This window comes from Cetorhinus maximus, chromosome 6 (genome assembly GCF_964194155.1).
Source record: "Cetorhinus maximus chromosome 6, sCetMax3.hap1.1, whole genome shotgun sequence".
Lineage (NCBI taxonomy): Eukaryota > Metazoa > Chordata > Chondrichthyes > Lamniformes > Cetorhinidae > Cetorhinus > Cetorhinus maximus.
Genome location: NC_135884.1, coordinates 91,541,767 through 91,556,651, shown reverse-complemented (window position 1 = coordinate 91,556,651; position 14,885 = coordinate 91,541,767). Strand labels below are relative to the sequence as shown.

Here is a 14,885-nt window from a genome sequence, read left to right as displayed (position 1 = left end):
CCAATTCCAGCTTTTCTTTACTTCCAGGTAGTTGTCATTGTTTCTCAATTCTTATTCAGGTGTGTCCTGACAGTGCATCGTGTGGAATTAAGAAGGCATTGTCTTCTATTGTGAGGTGGGGAGGATATTTGCCTTTGTTTACCTAAATCTAGTTTATCAGCCATTGGTCACCTTGAGAATTGCCTTGGGTTGCTGCCGAGGAATTGGGGGAAATTGGGGCAGAAATGCCAACTGTCCTGCCAGATAATGTTATTTGATTTGAATAGTTTGTGTCTATTCTGTATAGGGCACATGACTAATACAATCATCCTGTGGCATTAGCATTTCAGCACACAGGTGCACAATTTTCTGTCCATGTAGAACCATAGGCAGCGTTATTATGATTTAAAAAGTAAACTGTCTTTGCCTCTCTACTTCATTTACCATGAAGACTCATGCAGTAATTCTGTAATGGCTCTTGGTTTGGAACTGATTGGGACAGTACCTGTGAAGTTGAGCTATAGTTAGACTGGGGAAGTCACTTTGGAATTTTGCATATATAACCCAGTGTGGGCTTAAAATAGAGTAGGTGCAAAGTATCCATCAAGGCACAAGTTGACTTCTTGACATTGCTGTGGTTTGGAATTCAGTGCAATTTTGCATTTTTTAATCTTCAAAGCTGACTTAAACAGTACTTTGAAAAATAGATTGACTGTTAAATGCCATGGACCATTTCAGAAAACTTTTTAAGCTGCAGGTATTTTCATGCTTTTTGTGCTTTGATCATAATTCCAAATGAAGGTATTTGCACTGTGCTGTAAATTTGGAGGCATATACCCACATTGGCTGCTTGTTTCTGTTTAGTATAGTTAGGGCTAATTTTATGCACAACATTTTGAGGCTGCCATTTTGAGGAAGCATACATGGCTTACCTGTGAACTTAGGAGATAGGAGTGTTTTTGTAATGGGATCAAGGCACTGAATGTCTATTCAAAATATACGCAGGCCATGTATGTTAGCTCCTAAGCAACAGGGGTCTGGCTGAATCTTTCCACAGTCAGTCCCTCTCCTACTTTATTTTACATGACAGACATCTGTTTTTCCATGCTTGTTGACAACAATACTTTTTTTCTTTCTGTGCCCAAATATCTTTCCTTTAGATAGATATTTGCATTGCATGAACTGTAGTTACACTCCATATGTCCTTTTTTGAAACCCCAGTTCTAAGGGAAGATTTTCACAACCATGTCACAATCAGCTCCAAACCTGATTACCTTGGACTACCGCAGACGTTACAACAAGAATTCTCGTTGGTTAACCTGCAAATTCGCAACGTGATGGTTGATGAGGTGAGTGCGAATGTAATGAATGACTACTCCAGTGATTGGGCTGCCTTCCTTTGCCCCTTCCTGCCACTACCCATTCTTGAATATTTATTTTGATGATCATGTCTTATAACGTTGGGAGACAAGAATTCAACTATTTGACAGAAATCACAAGTTCCTTTTTTTGTCTTTCTCTCGTATTCTGGTTAACTGCTCGCATTAATAATACCAAGCAAATAAACCACGAATGAAAACAAAAATATTGGTAATGCTGGGTTTAAAGTTATTTATATATTACGATGTAATGTTGACACATGATTTGCTGTTGAATTGTAGCCTACCATACAGGATGCCTCGATTTTTTTAAATAAGGAACTGGGGTCAGCTCTGTGGTTATGAATTGTAGTTTAGAAGATCAGATAATGGGGTTTTCAGTCTGGGTTTAGAGGAAGATTGGATGTTTTTCACACGACTGCTGTATTTTTGTGTCTCCTCCCTTTGTTTCCTCCTCTCACTGTGCATTGCTTCACAGAGCATCTGAATAACGGTGGCCACTTTATTTTTTTAAAACTGACTGCTAAATTTGGTAGAAATAATGAGAGCTTTAGGTGTAATATGCCCTCAGTATACCCACACTCAGGCTTGTGTTTTAGGTTACTTTTAGACTTTTATTTTTCTTTGCGACTCTTTAAAGGTATGTTAGTTGCAAACCTGGTGCAAGACAAGTTCCATTTTAGACTGAGTTTAATGAAAATTCAGCTTTCCCTGGACACCTTTTGGATCATGGTGACTTTAATCATTGTTGCAACTGTGTGAATGGTCCCAACACTATCATGTTCTGTATGGTACAGATGGATGCTGTAAATCGTAACTGTACAGTCTCAGTGCATTGTGGCAATCTGCGGGTGAAGATGGTTGTGATGTTTCCAGTACAATATCCAAACAATGCTGCCCCTTCTTTCCAGTTCATTAATCCCACCACCATCAGCTCAAGCATGAGGACAAAACTCCTTAAGGTAAACTGACCATGTGTGAAAAATAATTAATCTGATGAGAACTGGTTGCTGTAGAGAATTTTTAAATAGAACCCTTGATTGTAGAATGTTTTGACATAATATTGTAAATATTATGCTAACTTGCGTATTGCTCAAGTGACATGTTAAATTGGGATTCCATCTGCCTGTTCCACTGGATCAGGTGAATGATGAAGAGCATGAGTTCTTCTCGTGTCTTGATTAATGTAATGTGTGTGATGTGCTCATTGTGTTCATGCGATTCTACTTAGTGGATTGTATTTTGCCATGAATGGCTGTGTTGCAAGGTGATGCTTTCGGTCTATTAGAACTTTTGTAAACTTTTTCCATATTTGCTTCAGCTCCTGAAAGACACATCCCTCCAGAAGGTGAAACGAAACCAGAGTTGTCTGGAACCTTGTTTGCGCCAGCTTGTGTCCAGCCTGGAGGCTATTGTGGTAAGAGATTGTTGTGCCTCGTTACTGTAGGGGAGATATAATTCCAAGATGCTGTCATTTTGAAAGGGAGGGGTGTGCTTGTGCACATGCAGGTGCCATGTGATTGAGTAGTCGTATTTACACATGAAATGTGACTGTTAATTAGAAATGGCGCAATAATTGAGTTATATGAACTTGAGTGAATTTTGTTTTGCATAGATGATTGGAAGAAGTGCAACTGCTGAAAATCTTGCCATACAGCCTTTCATTAAGTATCTTCTTACTCATTTCCAAAGTATGTTTTTAAATCAGAAAACGCTGGAAATACTCAAGGTCAGGCACATATGTAGAGATAAAGGAGGTAATGTTTCAGGTCAATGACCTTTCATCAAAACTGGAAATAATTAGCGATGTAACAAGTTTTAAGCCAGTACAAGACAGAGAAAGTGTCGAGGTTGGGGGATGAAAAAGGGAAGTTTTGGTACAGAGTGGAAGGCAGAAGAGATTAAATGTCAGAAGGGATGACGAGGCATGGCGAAAGGGGTTGGAAATGGGACTAGTTTTTTAAAAAAAACAGAATCATCAACAAATGGAAAGTTCTTTTGTCTACAGTCTGTTTTGTGCTACTTTTACACTACTTTTAGAGTCAAACCCTGTGGAATTGTATGTAATTAATACTGTGGTGTCATTTTTATTTGCGGTATGTAAGATTATTGATTAGATGAAGGCTTTGGGATGTATAACTTGTCAATCATAAATCAGTATGCCAATACTTGCCTTGAAAAAGAAGTTAATTAATGTTTCAACCATAATAGGTAGACCATGAGACTTAAGTGGTGAAATTGGAAGGTTTATTTGAAGATAGAATAATAAAGTAATACGTAAGATTCCTGACGGAGAGAAGTTTTAGACTGAATAGATTCTAATTAAGAAATATAGTACAGAAGGTGAAATTTAAATACTTAACTAACTTAATTATTTCCAACTCTCAAACAACACGATCTGCAGGCTTGGGCAAACATTAGCGATCAGCCCTTTGAATTTGCCATCCTTTCCTTGGGATGCCATACAGAGGATATTTCGATCCTTTCTGATGTTGCTCGGAACCTTTACTGTTAATTATCCAATTGGACATTATTGTTACTGGGTTAATTTTATTGGATTTAACCATTTAGGCACATTTTTCTATTGACCAGAGCAATAGGACAGTTCATATTCTCTCTTTTATCTGAGTTTGGACAAAGTCTCCAATTCTCTTGCACTTGCCCTAGACCAGGCTTGTCCAAGGAACGGCCCTTGGGCCGGATGCGGTCTGGGAAGTCCCTCTGTGGCCCTGGAACCAGTTTTCAAAATTCCGGTCAAACAGGTGAGTTTCAATAGAAGATTCTGCATGGAGCTGCTCCTCCAAACACAGGCTGTTTCTCTCCTGTGTTTGCTGCTGATAGGCTAGTGAGCCTATCAGCAGCAAATACGGAAGAGAAACACAGTCTCTGAATAGAGGAGTAGTGAACACCGGCATTGGTGAGTGTGCTGATGGTTGCCAGGCCGAGGGAAGCGAAGCAACAGCGGGGCTGGAGCCCGGGGAGCCCAGCAACGGCAGCACTGAGTGAGAGTGAAACGCCCAGTTTCAGATTTCTCTCTCTCACTCACCACCACATACCATATGAACAAACAAATTGGGAGCAGGAGTAGGCTACTCTGTCCTGGAGCCTGCTCCGCCATTCTATAAGATCATGGCTGATTTGATTGTAACCTCAAACCCACATTACTGTCTACCCCCACTAACCTTTCACCTCCTTGTTAATCAAGAATCTATCTAGCTGCGCCTTAAAAATATTCAATGACTCTTCTTCCACCGCCTTTTGAGTAAGAGAATTCCAAAGACTCACTACCTTCAGAGAAAAAATTTTTCCTCATCTCATCTGTTTTAAATGAGCGATCCCTTATTTTTAAAACAGTGACCCCTAGTTCTAGACCCTCTCACAAGAAGAAATATCCTCTCCACATCCACCCTGTCAAGACCCCTCAGGATCTTAAAAGTTTCAATCAAGTTGCCTCTTACTTTTCTAAACTCCAGTGGATACAAGCCTAATCTGTCCAACCTTTCCTCATAAGACAACCTGCCCATTCCTGGTATTGTGTCACCGATCGTGTCAGCCTGTTCCTGCCCCACAGAACTCATTTCTTGCTATCTTGACTCCATTCTCTTTCCTCTTGTCCAGTCTCTTCCCTCCTACATCTGTGATTCCTCTGATGCCCTACATCAGATCAACAATTTCTAGTTCCCTGGCCCCAACCGCCGCCTCTTCACCATGGACGTCCAATCCCTCTACACCTCCATCCCCCACCAGAATGGCCTGAGGGCTCTCCGCTTCTTCCTTGAACAGAGGCCCAAATAATCCCCATCCACCACCACTCTCCTCCGTTTGGCCGAACTTGTTCTCTCACTGAACAATTTCTCCTTAAACTCGTTTCACTTCCTCCAAATAAAAGGTGTGGCCATGGGTACCCGCATGGGCCCCAGTTATGCCTGTCTTTTCATGGGGTATGTGGAACATTCCTTGTTCCAGTCCTACTCAGGCTCCCTCCCACAACTGTTTCTCCAGTACATCGATGACTGCTTCGGTGCCGCTTCATGCTCTCATCTGGACCTGGAAAAATTTATTAATTTTGCTTTCAATTTCCACTCCTCCATCATTTTCACATGGTCCATCACTGACACTTCCCTTCCCTTCCTTGACCCCTGTGTCTCAATTTCTGGTGGTAGATTATCCACCAATATTCATTACAAGCCCACTGACTCCCACAGCTATCTCGACTACAGCTCCTCACACCCTGCTTAACGTAAGGACTCCATCCCATTCTCTTAGTTCCTTCACTTCCGTCGCATCTGTTCCGATGATGCCACTTTCCAAAACAGTTCTTCTGACATATCTTCCTTCTTCCTTAACTGAGGTTTTCCACCCACGGTGGTTGACAGGGCCCTCAACCATGTCCGGCCCATCTCCCGTGCATCCGCCCTCACACCTTCCTCTCCCTCCCAGAACCATGATAATCAAACACATCTTCCCTTCACCCCCCACCCCCCCCCACCCCGGTCGGCATTCCGTAGGGACCGTTCCCTCCAGGACTCCCTGGTCCACTCCTCCATCAGCCCCTACACCTCAACCCCTTCCCATGCAACCGCAGAAGGTGCAACACCTGCCCCTTTACTTCCCCCCTCCTCACCGTCCAAGGGCCCAAACACTCCTTTCAAGTGAAGCAGCACTTCACTTGCATTTCCCTCAATTTAGTCTACTGCATTCGCTGCTCCCAATGCAGTCTCCTCTACATTGGAGAGACCAAACGCAGACTGGGTGACCGCTTTGTGGAACACCTTCGGCCTGTCCGCAAGCATGACCCAGACCTTCCTGTCACTTTCCATTTCAACACACCACCCTGCTCTCATGCCCACATGTCTGTCCTTGGCCTGCTGCAATGTTCCAGTGAAGCTCAATGCAAACTGGAGGAACAGCACCTCATCTTCCGATTAGGCACTTTACAGCCTTCCGGACTTAACTTTGAGTTCAACAACTTCAGATCCTGAACTCGCTCCTCCATCCCCACCCCCTTTTTGATCCCCTTTTTTCTAATAATTATTATATTTTTTATATATATAAAGTTTTTCTTTTCCCACCTATTCCTATTATTATTTTTAAAATTTATTTCCATCCGTTATTTTATCTCCACCATTTAGCCTATTTCGATCCCTTTGCCCCACCCCACCCCCACTAGGGACATCTGTCACTTGCTCATCCTGCTTTCTACCCTTAATGTCACCATTAGCACATCCTTTGGCTAATATCACCACCGTCAACACCCCTTTGTCCTTTTGTCTATGACATCTTTGGTAATTTCTCCTTTACCTCCAGCTATCACAGGCCCTCTATCCAGCTCCACCTGTCCCACCCCACCTTAAATAGCTTATATTTCACCACATTTCTATTTCTCTTTAGCTCTGATGAAGAGTCATACGGACTTGAAACGTTAACTCTGTCCTCCTCTCCACAGGTGCTGTCAGACCTGCTGAGTTTTTCCAGCAATTTTTGTTTTTATTTCAGATTTCCAGCATCCGCAGTAGTTTGCTTTTATCATTCCTAGTATTAGTCTGGTAAACCTGCCCTGAACTGCTTCTAATGCATTTACATCTTACCTTAAATAAGGAGCTCAGTACTGTGCACACTACTCTTGATGTGGTCTTACCAGTGCACTGTACAACTGAAACACAAGCCTACTTTTGTAATCAGTTCCCCTCACAACAGATGATAACATTTTATTAACTTTCCTAATTACTTGCTGTACCTCCATATTAACCTTTTGTGATTCATGTACCAGGACACCCAGATCCCTCTGAATCTGAGCTCTGCAATCTCTCACCGTTTAGATAACGAGCGTCTTTTTTATTCTTCCTGCGAAAATAAACAATTTCACATTTGTACACATTATACTCCATTTGCCAGATCTTTGCCCACTCACTTAACCCATCTATGTCACTTTGTAGCCTCCTTATGTCCTCTTCACAATTTACTTTCCTACCTATCTTTGTGTGGTCAGCAAATTTAGCAACCATTCCTTTGGTCCCTTCATCCAAGTCATTTATGTAAATGGTAAAAAGTTGAGGCCCCAGCACTGATCTGTGTGACATACCACTCGTCACATCCTGCCAGCCAGAAAAATACCTATTTATGCCAACTCTCTGTTTCCTGTTAGCTAGCCCATCTTCTGTCCATGCCAATATGTTACCCCTATACCATGAGCTTTTACTTCCCACAATAGCCTTTGATGTGGCACTTTATTAGATGTCTTCTGGAAATCTAAGTGCAGTACATCCACCAGTTCCCCATTATCTACAGCACATATGACTCCTTCAAAGAACTCCAATAAATTAGTTAAACATTATTTCCCTTTTACAAAACCATGTTGGCTCTGCCTTGAATTTTTCTAAGTGCCCTGCTATAGCATCTTTGATAATAGCATCTAACATTTTCCCTTTGACAGATGTTGGGCTAACTGGCCTGTAGTTTCCTGTTTTCTGCCTCCCTCCCTCTTTGAATAAAACATTTGTTAATTTCCAATCGAATGGAACCGTCCCTGAATCTAGGGAATTTTGGAAAATTAAAACCAGTGCATCAGTTATCTCACTAGCTACTTCTTTCAAGACCTTAGGGTGAAGTCCATCTGGACCTGGAGATTTGGCAGCCCACAGCCTCAACAAATTGCTCAATACCACTTTCCTGGCGATTGTAATTTTGACGAGTTCCTCCCTCCCTTCCATTTCCTGGTTTACAGCTGTTTCCAGGATGTTACTTGTGTCCTCTATAGTGAAGACTGAAGCAAAATACCTGTTTAATTCACCTGCCATCTCCCTACTTTCCATTATCAATGCTCCAGACGCACTTTCTATAGGGCCAATGCTCACTTTGTTAACTCTTTTTTATTATTTAAATATCTATGGAAACTCTTACTATCCGTCTTTGTTATTAGCTAGCTTTCTTCTGTTCTCTTTCTTTCCCTCCTTATTAACCTTTTTGTCATTCTTTGCTGTTCTTTATATTCTTTCCAATCTTCTGACCTGCCATCCGTCTTTGCATAATAATATGCTTTTTCTTTAAACTTGGCACTGTCTTGAACTTTTTTAGCTAACCACCCCTTGGAATTTTTCTTTTTCATTGGGATGTATATATTCTGTGCGTTCTGAAATATCCCTTTCGATGTCTGCCACTGAATCTCTATGGACCTATCCCTTAACCTCATTTGCCAGTTCATTTTATCTAGCTCTGCTTTCATGCCCTTATAATTGCCCTTATTTAAGTTTAAAATACTAATCTTGGACGCACTTGTTTCTCCCTCAAAATGAACGTAAAATTCAATCATATTATGATTGCTGCTACCTAGGAATGCCTTCACTAGGAGGTTATCAATTAACCCTAGCTTGTTGCTCAATACCAGGTCTGGTATAGCCTGCTTTCTGATTGGCTTCAGAACGTGCTATTCTAAGAAACTATCCCGAAAACATTCTATGAACTCCTCATCAATGCTACGTTTTGCCCATTTGATTTTTCCAGCCTATTTGTAGATTAAAATCCGTCATGATTATTCCTGTACTTTACTGACAAACTCCCATTATCTCTTTTTGTACTGTTTCCTACCATGTAGTTACAATTAGGGGGCCAGAACACCACCCCCGCAGGTGACTCCTTGCCTTTATCGTTTCTCATCTCAACACAAACTGCTTCTACAGCCTGGTTTCCTGAACTTAGGTCATCTCTCTCTAATGTGCTAATACCATCATTAATTAACAGAGCCACCCCTCCACCTTTTCCTGATCATGTCCTTCCTAAATGTCATGTACTCTTCAATATTCAGGTCCCAATCTAGGTCATCCTGTAGCCATGTCTCTGTAATGGCTGTCGGGTCGTACTTATTTATTTCTATTTGCGCTATCAGTTTATCTGTTTTGTTTCGAGTGCTATGTGCGTTTAGATACAGAGCCTTTAGTTTTGTCCTTTTATTATTTTTGTAGCGCTTAGCTTTATCTGCTGATTGACTCTTAGATTTGTACTCTTTGTCCCTTCCTGTCAAGGTCTGTATATCATTTCCCATATTAATACCTCTCTTGCCTTGTCCGTACTCTTTAGTTTACCACATCTTCCCAAATTTGACCCCTTGACTCCACTATTCAGTTTAAAATCCTCTCAACTTCCCTCGTTATGTGGCTCGTGAGAACACCAGCCCCAGCACGGTTCAGGTGTAGGCTATCTGACAGTGCTGCCCCCCACTTTCCCCAGGACTGGTGCCAGTCCCCCACAAACTGGAACCCACTTCTCCCACACCAGTCATTTCTCTAATCTTATTTGTCCTATGTCAATTTGCACATGGCTCAGGTAATAATCCAGAAATTATTACCTTTTGAGATTCTGCTTCTTAATTTGGTCCGTAGTTCCTCATACTGAATATTTAGAGCCTCCTTCCTCATCCTGCCTATGTCGTTGGTACCTGCGTGGATCACAACCACTGGTTCCTCCCCCTTCCACTGCAAGTTCCTCTTCACCCCTAAACAGATGTCCTGAACCCTGGCACTGGGCAGGCAATACAGCTGTCCTGACTCTCACTTTTTGCTACAGAAGATAAGCCAATCCCCCTCACTATACTATCGCCTACTATAACTACATTCCTTTTTGCTCTCCCCACTTGGATGGCTTCCTGTACCACAATGCCATGGTCAGTTTGCTCATCCACCCTGAAGCCACAGCTCTCATCCAAACAAGCTGAGAGAACCTCAAACCTATTGGACAATTGCAGAAACTCTCACTCCTGCACTTCTGCCCTCTGGGTCCCCTTACCTGCCTCACTCATAGTCAAATCCTCCTGTCCCTGACCACTGACTAAATCAGAAGACCCTATCCTAAGTGGTGTGACTGCCTCCTGGTATAAAGTATCCAAGTAACTTTCCCCCTCCCTGATGTGTCGCAGAGTCTGCAGCTCAACTTCCAGCTCAATGACTCTGAACTGAAGTTCCTCAAGCCGCAAATGTTTACTGTAGATGTGTTTGCCCTAGATCGCACTGACATCCAGGAGCTCCCACATGTTGCAGCCTTGACACAGCACCTGTCCTGCCATCCTTAATGTGTATAAATAATTACTTAATTATATTAATCACTTATTTATGTTGCTTTCTTATATATTTTTACTAACTTTGCCTCCAATTTGTGCACTATTTTAAACTTTAGGGATAGAATAGAACTTACCCACTTATCAGATACTCACCAAACAGCTAGCTCCTTCCCCTGTAGTCGGGCCTCATCCTCCGGGGTGAGAAAGATAGAAAAAGGAAACAAACACCGCCTTCCCTCAAATCCCCTTCTCACCAAGCTCCAAGTATTTTTCACTCAGCTCAGTTTTTTTTTGAAAAATATACTTTATTCATAAAATATCTGGAAGAACATTCCAAAACATTTCAAAATCACCATCACAAAAGTACAATCAGATTCAACTTTTACACATGTATCACAAGGTGCATCAATACAGACAATGAATATTACAATCATTTCAATATGGTCAATGCAGACAATCAGACAATAGTATTGGAGTTATCAACATACATCATGTTGCACTCTGAGGTGCTTCAATACAATTATAATACAATTAGTATTCACTGCATACATTCATTTTGAGCTGTACAGCCCGAGGGACTCTTAACAGTTTTCAGCCCCTCGGTGCACTGTGGCAGAAAGGTCTTAGACACCGACCTTTCTCCATTGCGCCTTTGCGGCGGCTGCCCCAAGTTTTAGTGCATCCCTCAGCACGTAGTCCTGGACCTTGGAATGTACCAGTCTGCAACACTCGGTCGGGGACAACTCCTTGCGCTGGAAGACCAACAAGTTTCGGGCAGACCAAAGAGCGTCTTTCACTGAGTTGATGATCCTCCAGCTGCAGTTGATGTTTGTCTCGGGGTGTGTCCCTGGGAACAGCCCGTAGAGCACAGAGTCCTGTGTCACAGAACTGCTCGGGATGAACCTTGACAGAAACCACTGCATCTCTCTCCAGACCTTCTTTGCAAAGGCACAATCCACAAGGAGGTGAACAATGGTCTCATCCCCACCACAGCCACCTCGAGGGCAACATGCAGAGGGGGTGACACTCCTGGCGTGGAGGAAGGATCTGACGGGGAGGGCCTTTCTCACCACCAGCCAAGCTATGTCTTGGTGCTTGTTGGAAAGTTCTGGTGATGAGGCATTCTGCCAAATGACTTTGACAGTCTGCTCGGGGAACCATCCCACAGGATCCACCCTCTCCTTTTCCTGCAGGTCCTCTAAGACATTACGTGCCGACCACTGCCTGATGGACTTGTGGTCAAAAGTGTTTCTCTGCATAAATTTTTCCACCAGGGACAGGTGGTACTTGCACTCATAGTGAGTGAGGTTGAGTGAGTGAGCACCCCGAGACTGGGAGGGAGCTGGCCACACACACTCTGATCCTCTCACACTCTGGTCATTTTTATTACTTTTTTTTAACTGAACAATTTATTGCTCTGATATTGCTGTACTATTGCTCAGCAAATGTTTCTTTTCTTAAAACATCAACTTTTGTTTTTGAAATTCAGTTTATAGTTGTGTCAAATCTTTGCTCATCGGCCTCTTGAGTGACGAAAAATATGCAAATGTGCCCCCACCCCGAGCTCAAAAGTTGGACAAGTCTGCCCTAGACAGTCAAGGGCAGTAGCTGAGTGTTCTCTGTTCCCAAAGACAAGAGCAGTAGGCTTAATTAACTACTTAATCAAGGTACAGTACTTGGTCAATCAGCTGTTTCTGGCTGGTTGCTAATTGTGCAGTAATTCTTAATTAATACATGTTTATAAAGTATAGAGTACAAAATGGCTTCTATGGTTCACCATGAGTACAAAATGACGTCTTGACCTTGTTAGCTTTCTTCAGTGAATGTAACATGAAAATAGTCGATAAATGGTTGTTACACTAAAAATCTGCTGCCAGGCCTCGTTACGTCAGGGTTGGGGCAGATTTCTGTTTCTCTTCAAAAAGGATTGTCTCATGCATCATAGCATCAAATCTTCACGTAAAGGGGCAGGTTATTCTGCGGCTGAGCATTGTCAGAGGGGAAAGAAAACTGATGTTACTCAGCTGGGATTTAGCACGAGTATTTGGAGAATTGGAAACCCCCTAAATCAGACCAAACAGTAAAAATTGTTCCCCACGACAATGGGAGTCCCTTGATGATGTCAGCCTGCTGTATCCGAACCATTGTATGGCTGTATAGAACTGATGCTGTCAAAACTCAATCGGGCAATTTGTTCACAAAGTAAGAGTAATAAAAATTTCTGTTCAAAGCAGAACACAATGGGGAAAGTACCTGTCAGTGAACACGCTTACATCTACTTGTTCAAAATTTACAATGTAGAAATATTCACATAACTTTGTGCTTTACATCATCAGCCAAAGTTGGAATGGGTTGTTGAATTTGGAAATGAGGTATTTTGCCCCACTCTTTATTATTTTTCCCCTCTTGAGTTAGTGCAAAGATGGAAAGCAGTCTCAAAAGTAATTGAACTCACTTAACAGCCACCACAATCAATCCACCTCCTTGCATCATCTCTGCTGCACAAGGCTCATTAGGGAATCCATGTTAATGAAAATATTTACTTGGTAAAATACCAGTATTTCGCATTCAGAACACTTTGTATGGAAGTAACTTTTCCTTTAAAAAAAATCTAATGATATTTGATGAAAAATCACATTGTATTGAGCAAGATTAAAGCTTGCTTGAAGTTGGTCATCACTTAAAGATAACAACTCCTGCATTATTTATTTTAGGGCATTACTTAAAATGGAGCTTGTGTTTGTATCATACTTATGTTTTGCTGAAGTGTTGGTTTTGGTTCGGTGGAAGCACCCTTAGTTCTGAGATAGGTCCCATTCCAAAGACTTGAACACATAATCTAGGCTGACAGTCCACTGCAGTAATTAGGGACTGCCATGCTGTTGAAGGTACTGTATTCTGGATGGGACCTTAAACTGAGGTCCCATATGCCCTCCTGGGTAAATGTAAGTGGCACTATGTGTAGGAGAACAGGCAGTTTTCTTGGTGTCCTGGTAACATTCCCCTCTCGATGAATATTAACATTGTGGCCATTCTGCCAATGCAATTTTGCAGAATAGCTGCCATATAACGTCAGTGACTACACAGTAACATTTATGAGAAACATAAGGTGTCATAACATGACATGATAAGTTGTTTTCTAATTTTCGAATTGGGTCCTTGTAGAATTCAGGTCTTCATTTACTTGTAAAAAGAAACTGCAGCAGTGCAGTGTTGTGATTACATGGCTGACAGCAGGGTACTTGCCTGTTCTGATCGAAGCTGCCACTTCTTATAGGTCATATATTCACATCTTCCTCTCCCTCCCAGAACCATGATAGGGTCACCCTTGTCCTCACTTATCACCCCACCAGCCTCTGCATTCAAAGGATCATCCTCCGCTATTTCCGCCACTCCAGCATGATGCCACCACCAAACACATCTTCTCTTTACCCCCCCGGCAGCATTCCGCAGGGATCGTTCCCTCCGGGACACCCTGGTCCACTTCTCCATCACCCCCTACACCTCAACCTCCTCCCACGGCACCTTCCCATGCAACCGCAGAAGGTGCAACACCTGCCCCTTTACTTCCCCCCCGCTCCTCACTGTCCAAGCGCCCAAATATTCCTTTCAAGTGAAGCAGCATTTCACTTGCATTTCCCGCAATTTAGTCTACTGCATTCGCTGCTCCCAATGTGGTTTCCTGTACATTGGAGAGACCAAACGCAGACTGGGTGACCGCTTTGCAGAACACCTTCGGTCTGCAAGCATGACCCAGACCTCCCTGTCGCTTGCCATTTCAACACACCACCCTGCTCTCATGCCCACATGTCTGTCCTTGGCTTGCTGCAATGTTCCAGTGAAGCTCAATGCAAACTGGAGGAACAGCACCTCATCTTCCGACTAGGCACTTAACAGCCTTCCGGACTGAATATTGAGCTCAACAGCTTTAGATCATGAATTTTCTCCTCCATCCCCAACCCCTTTCCGATTCCCCTTTTTTCCAATAATTTATATATATTTTTCTTTTCCCACCTATTTCCATTATTTTTAAATGTATTTCCATCCATTGTTTTATCACTACCTTTTAGCCTATTTCGGTCCCTTCCCCCCCCACCCCACCCCCACGAGGGCTATCTGTACCTTGCTCGTCCTGCTTTCTACCCTTAATGTCACCTATTAGCACATTTCTTAGCTAATATCACCACCATCAACACCTCTGTCCTTTTGTCTATGACATCTTTTGGCAATCTCCACCTATCACTGATCACTGGCCCTCTATCCAGCTCTACCTGTCCCACCCCCCCTTAAACCAGCTTATATTTCACCTCTCTTCTACTTTTCCTTAGTTCTTTTGAAGAGTCACACGGACTCGAAACGTTAACTGCATTCCTCTCCGCAGATGCTGTCAGACCTGCTGAGTTTTTCCAGGTATTTTTATTTTTGTTTTTGTTTTGGATTTCCAGCATCCGCAGTTTTTTGCTTTTATCATATTTTTC

The 14,885-nt window shown here is 42.5% G+C and overlaps 1 protein-coding gene across 3 annotated transcripts in view; it reads left to right on the top strand.

Moving 5' to 3' along the window:
• The window catches only part of wdr59 (WD repeat domain 59), a 90,754-nt gene that overhangs the window by 37,055 nt on the left and 38,814 nt on the right, over positions 1–14,885 (top strand). For all 3 annotated transcript variants that reach the window (XM_078544045.1, XM_078544047.1, XM_078544046.1), the window contains 3 exons: positions 1,201–1,328; positions 2,156–2,320; positions 2,680–2,775. In XM_078544045.1, coding sequence (XP_078400171.1) covers positions 1,201–1,328; positions 2,156–2,320; positions 2,680–2,775 — 389 coding nt within the window. The remainder of the gene's footprint in view (positions 1–1,200; positions 1,329–2,155; positions 2,321–2,679; positions 2,776–14,885) is intronic.